Source organism: Mus caroli, unplaced genomic scaffold (assembly GCF_978045245.1).
Source record: "Mus caroli unplaced genomic scaffold, Mus_caroli_1 scaffold_8, whole genome shotgun sequence".
Lineage (NCBI taxonomy): Eukaryota > Metazoa > Chordata > Mammalia > Rodentia > Muridae > Mus > Mus caroli.
Genome location: NW_028227263.1, coordinates 137,687,389 through 137,708,972, shown reverse-complemented (window position 1 = coordinate 137,708,972; position 21,584 = coordinate 137,687,389). Strand labels below are relative to the sequence as shown.

Below are 21,584 nucleotides of genomic sequence, written 5' to 3'. Positions count from 1 at the left end.
ATGTAGTCACTAAGTGGATATTAGTCCAGAAACTTAGAACACCCAAGATATAAGATACAATTTTGGAAATAATAATTATTAAACAAAAAAATTACCAAATCTGAACTACTAAAAATTTCATTTGCACACTTGAAAAAGAAATTTTCTCTGTTTGTTGTTGTTGATCTTGTTTTTCCAGACAGGGCTTCTCTGTATAGCGTTCGCTGTCCTTAAACTCACTTTGTAGACCAGGCTGGCATTGAACTCAGAAACAGTCTTCCTCTGCCTTCCGACTGCTGAGATTAAAGGCATGCACCACCACACCCAGCCCTCCTCTGTATTCTTATGAAAGAGTTTTTCATTATCATTCATTTTTCTAGATACGACTCTCTGTACTCTGAATTTATCAGAGATTCAGAAGTCATACACAGGAAAAACAGTGACTTTTACATAATGCAGAAATATACAATGCAAAACACTGAACTGGTTTGTGTCATCCAATCATAAAATGGAGCATATCATCACCCAAACTGATGATCTGCCTATATAAACTCTGCTTGTTCACAGTCCAAATCCAATGAAACAGGTTCATGAGTGTACAATATTCAGTATACGCTCAGTTTGTCACTGTTGACTCTAGAATTCAATCAAATATACATGGTTAGAAAGAATGTATAGGAAAAGTTTACACATTGAAACACAGTGTCCCATCACAGTCACTATTTGTTTCTAAGATATTTAAAACCTATTTTTAAATAAGATTCCTTAACAGCAACTACCTCAATGTAAACTGACATAAAACAATGTAGGAAAACATATATACAGAATAGATGTGTCAGCCTAAGCAATTAACTTGAAAAAAATTGAGCACATGGGAGGGAGATAATGGCTTGGAATTCAAATATTAACATGATTTTTTCATTCCTAATTAATTTTTGGAAGGTAGGGTGACTTTTTGTTTTATTGGAAATAAAGAAAAAAGCATGGCATATTTTCTGGGTCTTGTTGAGCCTTTAAAACTGAATCTTTACCATGTAAATTAACTGTGGATATGTGAAGAATGTATGATTTCAGATGGAGCTGGATTACCTATACTTGGGATTTGATCTGTTTAGAGATTCTCAAGATAATGGAAGCACAGGTCTTGTTTAGATATTCTTATTTATCACTTCTGTGACATAGTCCACACTCTACATGGTCTGTGGATCTCAGTGACTATAAACATGAGATTGCATCTGCATGAATTGGACTGTGTAATACAGTGTCCCCTATGTCCTCAGTAGCTCCAGATTTGCTAGTACTGGATGTGTCACTATGAATCTGATTCAATCCACTGACATCATTTCTAACTGTGTTCACATATTCAGATTGTTGAAACTTTTCAAGGACCAAATTTGAACACAGGGGCTTTTTTTCCACAGATTCACAAACAAGAATGATATCATGCAGACTGAGAATGAATTATCCTCCTAAGTATTTACCTACACGTGTTTATTCTATGGGCTGTGGACACCAGTGGCAGAGCCCCAGGGAAGAAAGTATTTAAGTTTCTTCCAGGGCTCAGGAGAAATCTAAAAATAAAATGAATCATGAATATGCAATAAACATCTCCTTTGCCCAAAGAAATAAAAGCTGGTAGAAATCTGATGTGCTGATATGCATGACACTTCACAATCCACACTGCCCAGGCTTAAGGCAGGAAAAATATGTTCATTTTCATGGGGGTCTTCTTCCTCCTTAATATTACACTTCTCATGACCAATTTCATTGATGCCAGGTGCTTTTGGAGAATAAATTTGGATGAAATAAATGATGAACCTGTGGGATTAACTTGTACTTTCATCCTGGCAGCAGTTCAGACACCCATTGAAAATGATTATTTCAACAAGACTCTTAATGTTCTGTAAGTAAATTTATATTTTAAATTGAAATGAGAACATTAATATTTCTTGAGTGCTCAGGGGATGAAGATTAGGCAAATTCTTGAGTCTTCTGTCCTGGTGCTAAGTCTGAACTCCAAGAAAAAACCTTAATTCCTTTACAGATTTAATCTTATATTCTCCAATTAATTAATTCAGTAGAGGTTTTGGTTTTCTTCCAGGTGCCTTTGGATTTGAAGGTTGGAAGTTTAGGAATATCTACATTGATCTTTAACATAAAGCCTGCCTTTTGACAGTTTATATTGCACTCTAGGCAGAGATGACTTATTGAAATTGATCCTGTAATATTTCATTATGTTTTATCCCAAGTACATGTAAATAAATTGTCATAAATTCTGCTGACAGTCCTTCCATTAGTGTGTTGCTCCTAGAGCATATTCTGGTTCCAGTAATATTCATGGCACATACAGTTGTCAAAAACTTTACATACATACAAACTTACTGTCTCAAATTCATTGCATGCAGTCACTTATTGACTTCTAAACCTTCATCAGATTTGGAAAGAGAAGATACTTACACTCAGAAATTTGTACTTCATATGAATGCTTGGATGGATATTTTTGTATGGATATGAGCAAGGAATATTTAGCTCATTAGGGGTCAAGACATCGAAGTGTTTTAAAAGATAAAATCCAAAAGTGCTGTGGCTTCGTACTTCACACTATTTACGTACAATCACTGGCTTTTATGTTTTGCAAAGTTCAATTGGGCACTCTCTCTTTAGAGTAAACCATATTTGGAACATATGGAATCCAATGATATGATTACATTGTTTGAATAGGCAGGCTATCAATAACAGTGGTGACTGCTTATGTCCCATATCACTGTCATGGGTGACAATTGTATTGTGGGATAGTTGGAACGTTTGAGGATATTGATACAGGAGCTTTTATTAAATTTTTGTCATTATTTAAGAAAAATGTCTTCTCCATTCATGTATGAGTTGGTTAATCTCTGACCCTTTTAAAATATCTAAATCTTGTGGGACTTATTTCAATAATTTTAGTAAATATTAGTGCATATGTTACCAACGTGGTATCAATATCAATTTTTGTGGATTGCTGATCATTGTTTTAAAACACAGCCCTTTAAACTACTAGGCTACACAGACCTCTTAAGTAACTGATGTTTCCTAAATTTCACTTATAGGTAGTAGTTTGAGGATTGTACAAGGTCTACCGTCAAATTTATTTTGTATATTAGTAAAACTTTAATTGATATTTGTGTGTGTGTGTGGTAATAAAGACTATTCTAAAATGATCTATTTTATAGGGTATAGAATGAAGATACAATAGTTGTAGTATTTTTAGTGAAAAACTGATCGTATTTACTTCATTCTAATCATTAAATATGCAGGTGTACTTATAGAGTTTATTGATAAAATTTTATGAAATGACAAGGATAAAAAAGGATATATTATTCTTTTCAAAAATATAAATAAAACCAATATGGTATTATTCCATTCCCATGGTCTAGTGGTCCACTTTGATTTAAAAAAATGAATATATTCTGTAAATTTACACAAAAATATCTCTTCTATATCATAAGCATATAATACTGACATATACAAATATCACAGATATTTCCTTATCTTCTGAGTTCTCATTAGGATACTAGTACTGTTTTAGTGTAATGACAAAGGTTATCAAAGATGTTTCTTAGAAATTAATTTATAATAAATAAAATACTCAGAGTGAATATATATCACATTGCTTTGTAAATAGGAAGTAGGAGAATGATATATCAGTGGTGGGACAAGTCCTTAATCTCTGCACTAAACACCTGCCATTGCTGCATAACTGCATTTGAATTGAGGAGAGTCTACAGGAAAGTATCGTATAAAACATTTGGATGTATTGCAATCTAATAACCTAAATAGTCCTTGCACAAATACATACAAAGTTAAATATTGGCATGTATCTATTACCAAATATGTGTATGATATTTGAATTTAATTAAAAATAAATCTTTAGAAAATATTTTATTTCAATAAAAGATTGAAAAAATTACAGCATGAGGATAGATATGAATGGATATGTCAAAAATTTTGGCCACTAATTGTAAGTGATTATAAGTACAGGAATCAAATGTTGCTAGAGAGAGAGAAAATTATGCATTGATAAACAATGGTTTGTTTTCTTTTCTTTCTTTTTTTTTTTTTTTTTTTTTTTTTTGAGACAGGGGTTCTCTGTATAGCTCTGGCTGTCCAGGAACTCACTTTGTAAATCAGGCTGGCCTTAAACTCAGAAATCCACCTGTCTCTGCATCCCAAGTGCTGGGATTAAAGGCATGTGAAACCACTCGTGGCTATGATTTCATTTCCTTAAACAGTTAAGTTAATTTCACAAGAAAATATCATGAACTCAGTGGCTCTAATCACAAATTTATTTATTGCTCAATAATTCAAAATGAAGACATGATCAGAATTACTATTTGTCAATATCTGTGGTTTTCTCTTTACCTTCTGATCAAGCGCTCAAAAACAAAAATGGAAATTATCTCTGTGGATGAAGTCAATACCATCTCTTATTTATGGGACCAACACTATCATGAACATTTAAAGTGCTTTCTATTTTCCAGGTTCATCTGTCAATCCAATCTTATAACAAAAGCCATTTGTTCCCGTCTTTAGATATCAATTTAATAAACTTCCAGTATAGCAGAGTGTTCCTATTGAGTACAAATGTGCATGTATAATCATCTGTCCATAATAAACACTGTACTCTTTTACAGAAAAACAACTAAAAACCACAAATATGCTTTGGCATTGGTGTTTGCAATGGATGAAATCAACAGAAATCCTGATCTTTTACCAAATATGTCTTTGATTATAAGATACACTTTGGGCCGTTGTAATGGAAAAACTTTTACACCTACACCATATTTATTTCATAAAAAAAAAAAAGCCCTATACCTAATTATTTCTGTAATGAAGAGAGTATGTGTTCCTTTCTGCTTTCAGGACCCAATTGGAAGGCATCTTTAAGTTTCTGGAATTACCTTGACAGCTTCTTATCTCCACGTGTGAGTTATCATTGGCCTGGAATTCTTAACACCATGTCTCTTTGGGGTACTTTGATAGCTATTAAGAAAGTTAATGGATGTGGTTGGACTTATGCTTATGTCAATCTAGGTAGTTCCAGGGTACTTACTATTCAGAAACATGTTAGGCCTTCTGTCAAGGGCTACCACCAGAAGTAGAAAGATACCAGCAAGACAGAATAGAAGAGGCCATGGAGAATTGAGTCTGGCATGGTGTAAGAGAGAATCTTACTGCCTTGACTGACTGTCAATCAGAGTGTTTCATTATTTACACCATTCTCAGCAAGCAGAGATTTGTTCATTCTGTTCCAAAATATAGAGCATGTTATTTCTGTCCCCAGATAGGTGTTATCTTCATCTTAGTTAAAAGATTAAATTATCATTGCTAAACTATGAAATAATAGAATTATGGGGGTGTTATAAGTTTAGTCATCAGAGATAAACTGTGATGGAAAAGAAATAAATTTTACCAACATTTTCTCTATAACCTAACTTTTAACTATCTGGATTATTTTTATTGTTGAAAAGGCATGAAATACCATCCCTAATCTGTCAACTCATGACATTTCAGTGGTACTAGAAATGATGAAAAGCTCCAATCCAGTCTGTGGAGTTAGTCATTTGACTGTCTGTGAGTGTATGACCAACTCTTAATAGTTAGAATTTAAATTGACATTATATCCCTGGCAAAAATTACACACCCATAGTGCTATACCTTTAATAAATAATTTTCTTTAATAATATGATGATATTATTAATGTAATTAATTTAAATTATTATATTATTATCAGTATATAATATGATTATATACTCTGTAGAATTTATTGCTCTGTTTTATCTTATTATTTTCTTTTGCTTCCACATCCTAAGATACAAGTTTAGAACTTCACAAGTGAACTTTTCTAAGAAAGAGGAGTTATGGGGTTCCAATACTTCATTCTTCCATATTATTCCACATGAAGATTTTTAAAACATTATAATCACTTTTTAAGTAGAAAAAAATGCCATTCATTCTAACTTCATTTCTATATATTTTCCTCAATATGTACAACTTATGAATCCCAATTATTTTGCACCAGAATTACCTGGGTATATAGAGTTTTTATAATCCAATTTGCTGCTAACACTTTTAGGCTACAAAATCTACTTTATATTTTTACAAATTCTTTGATCTTATTGTCTGTTTCCTGAGGAGGAACAGAGCAGACATTCAGAACAAAACCTAAAAAGGAGATCTCTGGCAGCTTTATGTGAGTCACAACTTCTTGTGTACAATATTACTGTCAAGTAGGGCAATATAAGAAGATCTCTTCCAAATGCTATATCAGTATTATGTACAGGACTCTCCCCTTCAATCTTAGAAGTATTTATGGATTATGGCATAAAAGCCTTTTTAAAAAATATTCATCAATTATCCCCAAATTGTAAAAGTATAAAAGTCCCTTCAAACATTTGAAACACAGATATCAAGACTAAAACTGGAAGACAGAAAGGCAGTCATTATAACATGTGAATACATTTGTTACATCTTTGTCAAACAGCTATGCTTGCTGTTCCCATTAGAAGTGGATGTGCCAGGCTTCCACGTTTGCTAATTTGAATCAGAGATGAGAGAAAAAGTCACAGGTAATCAACTGTTTGCAGGTAAATATGATTACAAGTGTTTTCACGTGCACCGCACCTCATGCTGCTCTCTGTGTTGTAGCTCCTTCAGCTTACCTATGGACCTTTCCATTCTATCTTCAGTGATGATGAACAATATCCCTATCTCTATCAGATGGCCCCAAAGGACACATCTCTAGCATTGGCAATTGTCTCCTTCATACTGTACTTCAACTGGAACTGGATAGGCCTTGTCATCCCAGATGACGATCAAGGAAACCAATTTCTTTTAGAGTTGAAGAAACAGAGTGAAAACAAGGAAATTTGCTTTGCCTTTGTTAAAATGATCTCTGTTGATGAAGTTTCATTTCCACAAAAAAATGAAATGTACTACAAACAAATTGTGATGTCATCCTCAAATGTTATCATCATTTATGAGGAAACAATCAGTTTCATTGATTTGATCTTTAGAATGTGGGAACCTTCCATTTTACAGAGAATATGGATCACCACAAAACAATGGAATTTCCCTACCAGTAGGACAGACATAAGTCATGGCACATTCTATGGATCACTTACTTTTCTACCCCACCATGGTGAGATTTCTGGCTTTAAAAATTTTGTACAGACATGGTTCCATCTCAGAAACACAGATTTATATCTAGTAATGCCAGAGTGGAAATATTTTAACAATGAAGACTCAGCATCTAACTGTAAAATACTGAAGAACAATTCATCGGATGCCTCATTTGATTGGCTAATGGAACAGAAGTTTGACATGACCTTTAGTGAGAGTAGTCATAACATATACAATGCTGTGCATGCTATAGCCCATGCCCTCCACGAGATGAATCTGCAACAGGCTAATAATCAGGCAATAGACAATGAAAAAGGAGCCAGTTCTCACTGCTTGAAGGTAAAAGTTTCTTCTACTGGCCGAGTTTTGTTGTCTTCAATTGCATAGTTTTTTAGTCTTTCTGATGCCCAGACTTAAAGAAATAAGAAATATTTTCCCAAATAGATAGGTTTCCAAACATTTTACCTTAACAAAAGCAAATCTATAGATTGTTATGAATGTGATTGGAAAAAGAATTCACAGATTAGCAATGAAAATGTGTGGTTTTATACAGAGCAAACAAATATCTATTAGCATGCCCCTTCCAATATTGAATATAAACAGTCTTTCCTCATTAATTTTCCCCATGATTAGAAGATGAGTTTTTATTTATATTTGTCAGTTATATGGAAATCATTTGGAGGAATTATTTTCATTCGTGTAATCCAGTGATTCTGCCAAGAGTGTAGGTTCTGGAGAACATTCCTGGTATTCTGAGAGTAACTAAACAAGAAATAGTGTTGGTATTCATTTCTGTCTGTACAAATGTGTTTATATGTGTGAATGTATGCTTCTCACCGAGTATATGTATATTTTCTACTCTTTCTGTGTATCTGTGTTTATATTTGTGTTACTTTCAACATATATGTTTATCTCTCTGTATGATAGTGGAAGTGAGCAACAATTTTTTTCTATGTAGGAATTTCTTTCTATAAGTGTTTGTTTATATATATGTGTGTATGTTTTTTTGGGTTTTGTCAGAGTAGGTTTCATTGTGTACAATGTTTGTATTTTGTAAGTGTTTATAAGTACATATACAAATTTGTAACTGCTTTACTAAGTATGTGTCTGCCTATTTCTTTGTACTTGGCAAGGCCTTTGCCTTCCTTTTTTCTTTAGGTGTGAGTATAAAAATCTCTGTGTGTCAATATTTTTCATGGCTGGTCCTTAAATATTTATACCTCTCCCCGGGTTTTGCTCTCTCTCTCTCTCTCTCTCTCTCTCTCTCTCTCTCTCTCTCTCTCTCTCTCTCTCTCTGTATGTGTGTGTGTATGTCTGCGTGTGTGGTTGTATGTGTGCCAGTGTATTATTTTGTGTGATTTCATATCTGTGTTTTTATTTGGGTGGACATGATTGTCATTTATGTGCCTGAATATTTACATATGTGTGTCAACATGTATGTATATTTGTTTGTAAATAAATGAATACCTGTACTATATGTGTGACTTAGAAAAGATGTGAGCCTCTCTCAGTGTGTGTGTGTACATTGTGTGTGTGTGTGTGTGTGTGTGTGTGTGTGTGTGTGTGTGTTTGGTGTGTGTTTGTGTGTGTGTTTGTGTGTGTGTGTGTGTGTGATGCACACCTGTGTTTGGATATGAATATTTTTGTCTTTGTGTTTGGTATTCTTCACTGAGAAAACTGAAATTCTTGTAATGCTGTGATAGTTTCATTTATGTAATTGCATTTGTTGTGATTCCTCTCTTTCTGTCTTTCTTTAAATATGTGTGCCTTTGCTATGAAATCAGAATGAATTTTATGACTTGAAGAAATGATATATACATTATAGTGCAATGCTTGTATTTTAGGTAAACTCCTTTCTAAGAAAGACCTACTTCACTAATCCTCTTGGGGATAAAGTGTTTATGAAGCAAAGAGTAATAATGCAGGATGAATATGACATTATTCACTTTGGGAATCTCACACAACACATTGGGATGAAGATGAAGTTAGGAAAGTTCAGCCCATATTTACCACATTGTCGACACTTTCACTTATACATAGACATGATTGAGTTGGCCACAGGAAGAAGAAAGGTAAGTGTGTGCGAGCTTACTGGTTTATAATACAGATCAGTAAACAGTGTCAGATGAATCCATGGCAACATATTGAAATGAACAATATAGTCACATAAGGAACGAAATTCTAGTCTCCAGTATGATATTTCCTTTTTTCGTTTTTCACATTTTTACCAATTATTTGAAGATTTCAAACATGCATAAAATATACCTTTGTCATATCAGAACCATTTTTTGAAATTTAATAAATTAGAAAAAAAACTGATATTCACCACTGTTAGATATTCTTTCCTTTAAATTAAACTAAATTTTCTTCACATAATTGCTCTAATGAAACAGTAATCTCCTCCCTTACCTTAAACTTCTGGAACAGGTATTGATATGAAAGAGGTTAATGTTACAGTTATGAAACACCAATAGTCATAATTGCTAACCCTTGTCATTATATCCAAAAATGTTTACAACATAATAAAAGGACATTAACCACATTCACTAATGAACACAATTACAGAAAAATATATTCATTGAAACATCACTTTTTAGTAAATTTAAAGAATCCATTCACTCTTTTACATAAGATGACCAGAAGGTCAAAGGAACCTATAGACAGCACTAGAACAACAGAAAAAATAAAGGCTATTAACACACCTCAAGTACAGCAATAACAGCACCAGACAAAAGCAACAAATACTTTTCAGTTATAATTGAACTTTTTTGTTAACATTCTATAAAGGAAATCAAAGACAACAAAACATGTTTATTTTTTAAGACATTCCTAAGTTGCCTGCAGAGGGTAGGAAGACACATTCATATACAAGAGGAGAACTTTTCTTTATTAAAAAAAATGGAGGAAAACAGTATAATTTTTAATAAGAGGGAAAAAAGTTCATTCAAGAACAATAAATTTGATGGATATGTGTGGAAATATTCTTGACAAAAACACCTACCAAAAGAACAAAACACACAAGAGAAAGATCATTCTCTGAGAAGAGGGAGAATTTTTTTAAATTTTTGATTGTTTTATTTATTGAAAATAACTTGTTGTTCTCACATAATATATCCAAATTACAGTTAACATTCCTTCTATGAGATTCTACTGGCAAATATATCATAGTTAATATTCCTATTTCCTTCCTTTTTCATCAAATCCACTTCATGTCACTCATTAGAAAATGACAGGATTCTATGGGAGAATAATAAAATAAAACAGGATTAAACAAACTAAGCCATCATAATAGAACAAAATTTTCATAACACATTATAGTAACTAGACATATGAAATGGAGCTATGTGAAAAGACCACGAAATCCTTCTTCATACCTCATATGAACAGTAGTGAGTGAAGCATGAATTAGTGATAGACAATTGAGTGACAGTTTTTCCCAGTTTAGGACTAAGAATATTTTATTTTTGAAAACATAATTCAAACTATCAATTCGATAATAAGAACATCTGGAACTAAATACAAATCATTTATTCCACATTTGAATGTGGAATAACATAAGAAGTGCCTATAAACTATTAATGTCAAACTGCAAAAGGAATTCCTTGCACAAAGTGATGTTATATGTCAATGGTAATTCTACACAAACAACCTGAAATAGACAGACCTTTTCAAAGCCAGCCAAAACACAAGAATCTGGAAGTCAAACATTGTTGGTATCTTCTTTTATCACTGATTAACCATAACATAATTACCAAATACAAGGGTCAGTAGGAAAATTTTTGTGACTCACAAATGCCCTGTTCCCCTACCCGGAAATTAATCTCATATAAACTGAATGTACTCAGGACTTGGGAGCAAAAGTGTGAAAATACTATCACATTGATATTTGAGCCCAAATGAGACCAAATCATTGCTTTCACTTGACTATTCCATCTATTGTAAACAGGATTTCTTGAGGTTTGTGGGATGAGACCAATTCTTAGTTTTGCTTGCAAACTAATCAGAGTTAATACACACCCACAATTGCTGATAATCCTGGCTTGCTCATTCTTTTTTCTACTTTGGATTTTTGTCAACTGTTCTTCATTCACTCTGAAAATTGTTATTTTTGGAGCTGTGCTACTTATAAAATATTTAGGAAGCACTACATGACAATAAATGAGTGTTAGATACCCCTCATATGTCTTTATGTGGCACACTGCATGAAAATATAAGTATCATTTATGGCATATACTTTAATATTTTATAGGAAGAAACAGTAAATAAATAGCAAGTTTATATAATATATATATATATATATTTATACAAAACTTTATTATTTTTTACCTTTGTGCCTTCAATAGGGCCTGATATGTAGTAGGACTTTTATGGGAAAAATTTGCAATCATATACCTAACATTCAACTGGTATAAAAGAGACTAAAGCCAAAAAAAAAATAAATAAATCTAATCAAAACAAAACAAAAACTGGTTTTATTATCAGGCTCTCATGGAACTAATTCTGTAGACCATCATGGCCTCAAAATCAGAAATGTGCCTCCCAAGTGCTGGGATTCAAGATGTGTACCACCAGTGCCCAGCTGCCTTTGGCTTAATAAAAGTAAGACATATAAAGCCTTAACAAAACAAACAAACAAACAAAAAAACCCTGCTCTTATTTTACTGTTGTGTATTACATTCTTAGTGTTGAAGATTGAACCTAGTATGTGTTAGGCTAGAAGCTACCCATCAATTATACTCCCATTTTAATTGTGATTTTGCTATTTGTGGTTTTTTTTTTTCTCAATTTTTTCAATTGGAGATTTCATTTATTTACATTTAAATATTATTCCTTTACCCTGTTTCCTTTCCGCAAACCCACTATACCATCCCCCCTTACCCTTCTTCTATGAGGGTGCTCTCCCACCCACCTACCCACTCCTTCCTCAGCTCCTAAGCATTCTTCTACACTGGGACATCAAGCCTTCACAGAACCAAAGGACTCCCCTCCCATTGATGACAGATAGGAAACTTTAACTCCTTCAGTCCTTCTCCTAAAACCTCCATTTGGGTCCCTGTACTCAGTTCAATGGTTGACTGTGAGCATCCATATCTGTATTGGTCAGGATCTGGCATTGTCTCTCAGGACATAGCTGTATCAGATAGATGTATTTACTGTTTGTAAATACTTCTTGCCATCCACAATAGTGTCTGGGTGTGGTGACTGCATTTGGGATGGATCTCCGGGTGAGGTAGTCACTGTGTGTCCTTTTCTTCTGTCTCTGCTCTACTCTTTGCCCCATTATTTCCATTAGATAGGAACAATTCTGAGTTACATTTTGTATATGTGTGGGTGGCCCTATTCCTCAACTGGGGGGCCATGCCTAACCTCTGGATATGGTGTCAACAGACTCTTCCTCCCCATTCTGGGATATTTCAGCTAATGTCATCCCTGTGGGTTCCTGGAATGCTCTTGATTTCCTGGCATCTGGGACTTTCTGGTTGCTACCCAAAGAACCCCATCCCTGATTGCTATACACCTCTGTTCAATTTCCTGACCTCTCTACACATCTTCCATCTTCTACCATACCTGATTCTTGTTCTATTTTTCCTTTCCCCCTGTTTTCTTCCTCTAAGGGAGAATTTATTTCAGGGATGCAAGCATACTTCAATATAAGCAGTTCCATTAAATGAAATGCACGACAAAATATAGAATTGCATTATTATCAAAAACCTTCAGATATGGCTCTTAGGCAACTCCAACATTAATTCCTATATAAAGAAACAAAAATAGTGATAGAACAGAAGGAACCTATATTGATATTAGAACATTTTCTTTTACAAAACTAGTTATAATACTATAGTATATGCAGAGAAAATTTTATCTATGAAAGTCAGAAATAATGTCAGGTTGTTTTTGTGATTCATGTTTTCATCCAAGCACTTTATAGACAAAATCTAAAAATCTCTGTCTGTTTCATCCAGTCTAGCCTATATTGTGAGTCCAAGACAGCCATGTGTGATATGGAGACACTACCTTAGAATAAATTATCATAAAATACAAAAGTATGCAGACTTTCCATACTCTAACTCTAAATAGTCTTCAAATATAACAAAGGGTTAATATACAGTTAAAGGAAATGATGGGAGCCAGGTGTGGTGGCACAGGCCTATAATCCTAGCACTTGGAAGGCAGAAGCAGGCAGATTTCTGAGTTTGAGGCCAAACTGGTCTACAAAGTGAGTTTCAGGACAGCCAGGGCTATACAGAGAAACCAGTCTCAAAAAACCAAAAAAAAAAAAAAAAAGAAAAAAAAAAGAAAGAAGGAAAGGAAGGAAGGGAGGGAGGGAGGGAGGGAGGGAGGACAGAAGGAAGGAAGGAAGGAAGGAACGAACAAATGAATGAACAAACAAACAAATGAACCAAGGAAAAGAAAGGAAGGAAGGGAAAGAAAGGAAAGGGAAGGAAAGAGAAGGAAAGGAAAAAGAAGAGAAGGGAAGGGAAGGGAAGGGAAGGGAAGGGAAGGGAAGGGAAGGGAAGGGAAGGGAAGAAAGAAAGAAAATGATGGAGAAAAAAGAAAGAAAGAAAGAAAGAAAGAAAGAAAGAAAGAAAGAAAGAAAGAAAGAAAGAAAGAAAGAAAGAAAGAAAATATGTGATAGGCAGGAGAAATATACTCTGGTCTGTGATGGGAAAGTGTAAGACCGTTTTCAACAATATCAAAAATATAGAAAGAATTCTTCAAATCTTTAATTAACTTTAAACAATATAATATTTATCCAGCTTTTTACAATATTTGAAGCCACTGTAGAGCATTTTGACATCATGGAATACTCCATATTCAAGGTCGTTACAGAATAATTTATCATCCCCAACCATGTTAAACCAGTGTCTGTCTCCACTATTTTTTATATACATTTTCTCATGCTTTGCAACAGTAATTTTTTTGAGGTCATATTTGTTACCTGTGACTGAAGGACATATTTTTCCTATTTCAAATTTCTTCAAATACTCACTTGCCTCTCTGATTCTTTAATTAAATTTGATATTAAGGAAAGGGAGGAGGAAGGTGTGATTTGACATATGGCTTCTAGTTATAGAAAGACAAGTGTGGATATCAGGAAACTGGAACTAAAGAATAGATTTTTTTCTTTATGATAAGGCAAGGCAACATCTTTTAATATCAGTTTCTCAAAACATTTTTCTGATTCTCCCATTAATGGAAAAAACTGCCAACATTATTTTAGGCTGTTTTTTTTTTTTTTTTTTTTTTTCCAAGAGATCTGAAAAGAACACTACTTACTGGCTCAACTGCCCATAGTAAGATGGGCATTCTTATATCAATTACCACAGAAGAAATTGCTTCAAAGATATGAGGACAGGCTAGTGTTGGCTGAGAGAATATTTTAATTAAGTTTCCTCTGCACTTAGTACCAAGTTGAAAGTAATTAACTAAAAAATATCAGGTTGTAGTTTTCACATAGAGCTCAATATCAGCACATTTTTCCTAAATTACTAGACGCTCAGATACTATGCAACATTTCTTCAATGCATTTCCAATATTCATTTCTGGCCATTAAATAATGGACATTGTAAAATGTCAATCATCGGCCTGGCGGTGGTGGCACACACCTTTAATCCCAGCACTTGGGAGGCAGAGGCAGATGGATTTCTGAGTTTGAGACCAGCCTGGTCTACAAAATGAGTTCCAGGATAGCAAGGGCTACACAGAGAAACCCTGCCTCAAACACACACACACACACACACACACACACACACACACACACACACACACACACACACAAAATATATGTTATTCAGATGGTGTGAATAAAATGAGCTTATTGAAATCTTGAAGTGCTAATCTAAAACATAAGAGAACCTTCTAAGACTCATTATCAATATGTATCTAATTTTTCTCAGATGCCATCCTCTGTGTGCAGTGCAGATTGTAGTCCTGGATTCAGAAGATTATGGAAGGAGGGAATGGCAGCCTGCTGTTTTGTTTGCAGCCCCTGCCCTGAAAATACAATTTCTAATGAGACAAGTGAGTATTTGCTACTCTGATAAATCCTGAAAATATGTATTTCTCTTGCATTACCCTGGAACAATGAAGTCCACTAAAAGGCAACTGCAGATATAAAGTATATTAATTATCAAATTTATTACTTGTAGATACAAAAATCCTTAACAAAATCTTGCAAAAGCAAACAAACATGCCTGGTGCCTTGACCCACATATTGACTCATTGAAAATTCATGGTAGATTATATTTCACAAAGAAAATACTTTAGAAAATATAACTGCAATTTGCAGGAATTCTGCACAAGATTATCAAATAGATGATCTATTATAAAACTACATGTACATTTAGATTTTAGTCACGAATTTTGTTAGTATTGATTTAGTCATAGTTTATGAATCTATCTATCCTAAATATGATTATGCACACCATGTACATATAAGAGCCCATGAAGAACTGAATGTTATATTTAATCCACTGGATGAGATCATGAGACTACTAGGTGCTAAGTCCATGTTCTCTGTAAGATTAATATAGAAGACAAAAGTATTTGCAAATTTATGAAAAATGCTAAGTATGCGATATTAAGAGGGCCATGTTCAAAACCAGATGTAGTAAGAATCCAGGATGTAGGGGATAAGAGTTGAGCTATGAATTGGAATATACCATGAGACTCATATTCAGTATATTACATACTACACCCATTGTTAAGATAAATTTTTAGGGTTGGAAAAATACAATATGTTTATGGTTACATTTTCAAATATTTTGCCTTTCCCTCTACATAATGTATTAAAATTCTTAAAAGACATAATATGCCTGTGAGACACTTAAACAGTTAAATCATTTGTTGCTAAGGCTTACAGTTTGAGTTTATTCCCATGATGCATGGAGTAAAACCAAGCAATCTACTAAGTTGTGTTTTGAAGTCATACATTTTAACATATACTGTGCTTGAAAACAAATTTAAAGCATACAAAATTGTTTTAGATGTAAAAAAATTAGTATTTACATCAAAATTAAATACAAAAATTCCAAAAAATATTTTATTGCAATAATTGCTTATGTATGTGGAGTGGATAACACATATACGGGTGCATATATGAGCAAATAATACTACTGTCATTAAATATATATTTACTTGTGAGATATCTATCATGGTTACTGGGATCTGAACTAAGATTGTCTGGTAGAACATCATATTCCATTATAGCTAATCCAACTTCTTAGGCTCTTAGGCAACTTATCAAATAATATATGTCCACAAATGCATTGTTGTAGATAAGAATTCTGAAATCAAGGAAGCACATCAACATTCTCTAAAATGACTTGGGAATTAAGTGCAATTACAATCACTGTTCATGTTGTTACCATGTTGGGGATTACAATTTTAGAATGGAGTATAATTGCTTAACACAAACCATCTGGGTTACCACCCTTTCCAGAGGATTCCTCTGTTATTTTCCTCATTCTGTTTCTCAACACTGATTTCATCCTTGATTCTCATAAGAATGGAGGTGAGGCAAAGATTAAAGTGCTCAGCTTTCCATATGAAGATGGAATCAAGGTGAGGATCTTTCAGTACAAAGTATCTACAGAGGTCTTTTTCCTTCAGTGCCAAAATTAGTACAACTCATGAACAATAACCACAACTTTTGATTAATTATTGCCAGATGAGGAAACATCTTAGGGCTTATTTCATTAATATTTTTTACTATTAAAGCATAAACATTATATTTCCTCTCATATTCCACCCTGTTCCTATGACATGACAGGAATCACTTAAATACAATAATGCAATATCTACCTTCATATGAACTCACACATATAAGTATTTACATATATACAGCCTACCTGTTCAATTTTGTGTTGTTTCTGTGTCAACAAGTTTGAGCTAGTAAATTCTCCACAAGCTATTATACATCTTTTCCCAGTAGAAGTCAGAGTCTCAATGTGTCATAGGGAATGAATTCATAAAAAAGTCAGTGATCTCAGAGAACAGTGAGTATAGGGTTTTGTATTTATAAGATATACCCAACCACATTGTGGTTTATGAATGTATCTTCTCTGAATTAAATAATCTACTTGATGTTAACATAGAACCAAAAATAAATGGCTTAGGAAATCTTTGCTTTCTGATAACATTATTTTTATTTATTTTTTACATTTCATATTCCATTCCCCATCCACCCATACACCAACTAAATACTCCACATCCCACACCTTTGCCCCAACCCAACCTGTCTTGACTTTGAACCCCCATCCCTCACACCACCTTATAGGATCTAAAAAGGGGCCTGGGAAAGAGTAGGGTGTGAGGACCCATGTCCCGCTAGAGTTCCAATTATGCCCTGGACAGGCAGACATGGGAGGGCTTCCAGACACTTTCCATTCAGCTCTGGGTGAACACCCAAGCCTCTGACTCACTCAACAGGGGATGGACAAGGGGCAGCCCAACCTGGGAGCCCTGGGGCAACACCCTGTAGCCCAGAGCTTATGGGAGAGAGGGAAGAGGGAAGACAGTTTTCCACACTGGCAAGAGTGATCATAGCCTTGATGATCAGAGACTGTCTATGCTTTTAGAACTTTATTGTAGAAAGGCCAAGGGAAAGAAACAATGTAGGAGACAGAAGGGGGGGCTAGAAAAAAAGAGATAGTAAGAGGGAGAGAGTGAGAGGAGAGTAAGAGCAAGAGAACAAAGGAGAGAGAGAGAGAGAGAAAGAGAGAGAGAGAGAGAGAGAGAGAGAGAGAAAAAGAGAGAGAGAGAGAGAGAGAGAGAGAGAAAAAGAGAGAGAGAGAGAGAGAGAGAGAGAGAGAGAGAGAGAGAGAGAGAGAGAGAGAGAGAGAGCAAGGAGTGGCCAATCAGCCCCTTTTAATATATGCTATCTTTTCAGTTGCTAGGTAACTGGGTAGGAGTTTAGCCTGAAGGTCAAAAGCTTGGGATATTGCCTACATGACTTCTAGCCTTGTTTCTCTTGTGGCGCTGCAGTGGAAGGTAACTTAGGCAGGATCCAGAGTTCCAGGACCATGAGAGAACTCCTTCCCTCCTATGTAAGTAAATTATGACCACCGAGTCCCAGGGTTCAGCATCTGAGCTCGACTGCAGACCAGCCTGTCTGTGCATAGACCAATGCCACACACCACCTGACCTCTAAACTCCCTGGGGCCTTCAGTGTTTGAGGGTTAGGTGCATCTTCTCTGAATGAACACAGACACAGAAGTCCTAACTGTATTGAGGGATCCATATCAGCTTGTGTTTGTTGTCTATTTGGTGGTACATTGAGAGATTTCTTGGGTCAAGATTAATTGAGACTGCTGATCTGCCTGCAAGGTCACCTTACTCCTCTACTACTTTCAGCCTTCCCTAATTCAGGAATTAGTTGCTTCTGTCCATTGATTGGGTGCAAATAACTGTATTTAGGAGGGCAGTCATGATAGATCCTTTTTTTGAATGCTCCAGAGCCTCAGTAAAATGTGAGGCCATAAGACCTCCTCTTGACCTAGATCCCACTTTGGGCCTGTCAGTGGATCTTCTTTTCCTCAGGCTCCTCTCCATTTCATCCTTGCATTCAGACAGGAAAAATTATGGGTCAGAGATGTGACTATGGGATGGGAACCCCTATCACTCACTTGATGTCCTGTCTTCCAGCTGGAGGTGGGCCCTCTATGTTCCCTCTATCTACTGTAGTACATTTCATCTAGGGTCTCTGACCTCCCAAGTTTCTGGTGCATTTTGTTGGTTCACGTACCCTACTATTACCTGAGGTTGCCTGTTTATATTCTTTTTACTGGTCCTCAGGGCTTGGTTCCCCTCTCACCCCCCCATACACACCCCACAAACCCCTTTCTAATAACATCATAAATGATACAATCAAGTTAAGTAGATAAAAAAAATTGCTTGGTTTTATTTCCTTAAAAATTTATGAACATTATTAATTGAAATCAATGCTCAGCAGCAATATCCTTCACATTACATATCAGCCTTAAAGGCAGCATTGCAAGGCTTCTTTCATTACCCTTTCTTGAAATACCTTGACAATAAGTTTTCTAAACAGACCTAACTAAGCTTTCCTTTGGAAATCAGATATGGATCAATGTGTGAATTGTCCAGAATACCAATATGCCAACACTGAACAGAACAAATGTATTCAGAAAGGTGTCACCTTTCTAAGCTATGAAGACCCCTTGGGGATGGCACTTGCCTTAATTGCCTTCTGTTTCTCTGCATTCACAGCGGTGGTACTTTTTGTCTTTGTGAAGCACCATGACACTCCTATTGTGAAGGCCAATAACAGAAGCCTCAGCTACCTATTACTCATGTCACTCATGTTCTGTTTTCTGTGCTCCTTTTTCTTCATTGGCCTTCCAAACAGAGCCACCTGTGTCTTACAGCAAATCACATTTGGAATTGTATTCACTGTGGCTGTTTCCACAGTTCTGGCCAAAACAGTCACTGTGGTTCTGGCTTTCAAAGTCACAGACCCAGGAAGAAGATTGAGAAACTTCCTGGTATCAGGAACACCCAACTACATTATTCCCATATGTTCTCTATTTCAATGTGTTTTGTGTGCAATCTGGCTAGCAGTTTCTCCTCCATTTGTTGATATTGATGAACACACTCTCCATGGCCACATCATCATTGTGTGCAACAAGGGCTCAGTTATTGCATTCAACTGTATCCTGGGATATTTGACCTGCCTGGCACTTGTAAGCTTCTCTGTGGCTTTCTTGGCCAAGAATTTGCCTGACACATTCAATGAAGCCAAGTTCTTGACCTTCAGCATGCTAGTGTTCTGCAGTGTCTGGGTCACCTTCCTCCCTGTCTACCATAGCACCAAGGGCAAACATATGGTTGCTGTGGAGATCTTCTCCATCTTGGCATCCAGTGCAGGGATGCTTGGATGTATTTTTGTCCCCAAGATTTATATCATTTTAATGCGACCAGAGAGAAATTCTACCCAAAAGGTCAAGGAAAAATCATATTTCTGAACAAATTCTTCAGGAATTCTGTCAAATGTAAAGTTGGTACATACCCACCAATATTGGGTTATAGTGCATGTGTCTAGTTTTAGAATCACTCTCACTGGTTGCTTTAGTGATATCAGGAAATATCATATCTACTGAACTTCTGTACAGTGTCCATAAAATCTTGCACTTATTCACTTGCTTCATTTCCTCTTACAGAACTAAACTCTCTAATTATTACAATTTTATTCATCATTTTGCATTCATGGAGATTGCCCTCTGGTAACTTCCAAATATGTTGATAAGGCAGTTGAATCCATCACTTTGTATAGAAAAATGAGATCTAAGACAGACAGTTTTACACATAGAAACCATCTCCCAAATCAAATAATCAATGAGAATCACAGAATAACTAAATAATCAACATAGAGGAAATCAGAATATATTTTCTGATTTCCAATAAAAGCACACACATAACAAAATACTACCTTTTTTTCTTCAAGCTATTGGCCAATAGTTTAATGAGGAAGTGCTCCTTTTCTGCTGTCAAATACAATTATATTATATCCAACAATGATCAGAACCCCAGGGACTCTGTGGATGAATTGGGAATAGTTGTAAGAATCTGAGGAGGAGAGTGACCCATAGAAAGACCAGCATTCTCAACAAACCTGGACAAGCAAGATCTCTCAGACATTGAGCCTCTAACCAGAGATCATACACTAGCTATTGTGAAGTCCCCAACAAATAAGCAGCATAAGACTTCCTGGTCTAGCATCTGTGGGAGAGACACACCTAACCCCAGAGAGACAAAAGTCCCCAAGGATTGGGAAGGACTGGGCGTTGGGGATTCAGGGATATCATCTTGGAGATGGGGGAGGAGATGTTAGATGAGGAAGAGTCAGGGGGGCAGACCCATCTAACAAAATGGCAACAATCTGTTTATTGCCATTTTGTAACACAAAATGGCAACAAACAGATTGGGAAAAGATCTTTAGCAATCCTAAATCTGACAGGAGACTAAGATCCAATATGAAGAATTCAAGAAGCTGGACTCCAGAAAACCAAATAACCCCATTAAAAATGTGGTACAAATAGAGCTAAACAAAGATTTCTCAACTGAGGAATACTGAATGGCTGAGAAGCACCTAAAGAAATGTTCAACATTCTTAATGATCAGTGAAATGCAAATCAAAACAACCCTGAGATTCCATTTCACACCAATCAGAATGGCTAAGATAAAAAATTCAGGTGACAGCAGATGCTGGGGAGGATGTAGTAAAAGAGGAAAACTCCTCCATTGCTGGTGGTATTGTGAGCTGGTAAAAACACTCGGGAAATCAATCTTGTGTTTCATTAGAAAATTGGCAGACATAGAACTACTGGAGGATCCAGTAATACCTCTCCTGCACATATACCCAGATGTTCCAACTTGTACTAAGGATATATGCTCCACTATGTTCATAGCAACCTTATTTATAA

The 21,584-nt window shown here is 35.3% G+C and overlaps 1 protein-coding gene across 1 annotated transcript; it reads left to right on the top strand.

The window, feature by feature from the left end:
- The first annotated feature begins 1,610 nt into the window (after positions 1–1,610).
- LOC110288491 (vomeronasal type-2 receptor 116-like) lies at positions 1,611–21,318 on the top strand. The gene is given in 7 exon segments (XM_085842312.1): positions 1,611–1,882; positions 4,653–4,821; positions 4,824–4,943; positions 6,667–7,479; positions 8,985–9,212; positions 15,039–15,162; positions 19,372–21,318. Coding segments are annotated over 7 exon segments (2,406 nt in total). The 5' UTR covers positions 1,611–1,685; the 3' UTR covers positions 20,127–21,318.
- Positions 21,319–21,584: the final 266 nt, after the last annotated feature.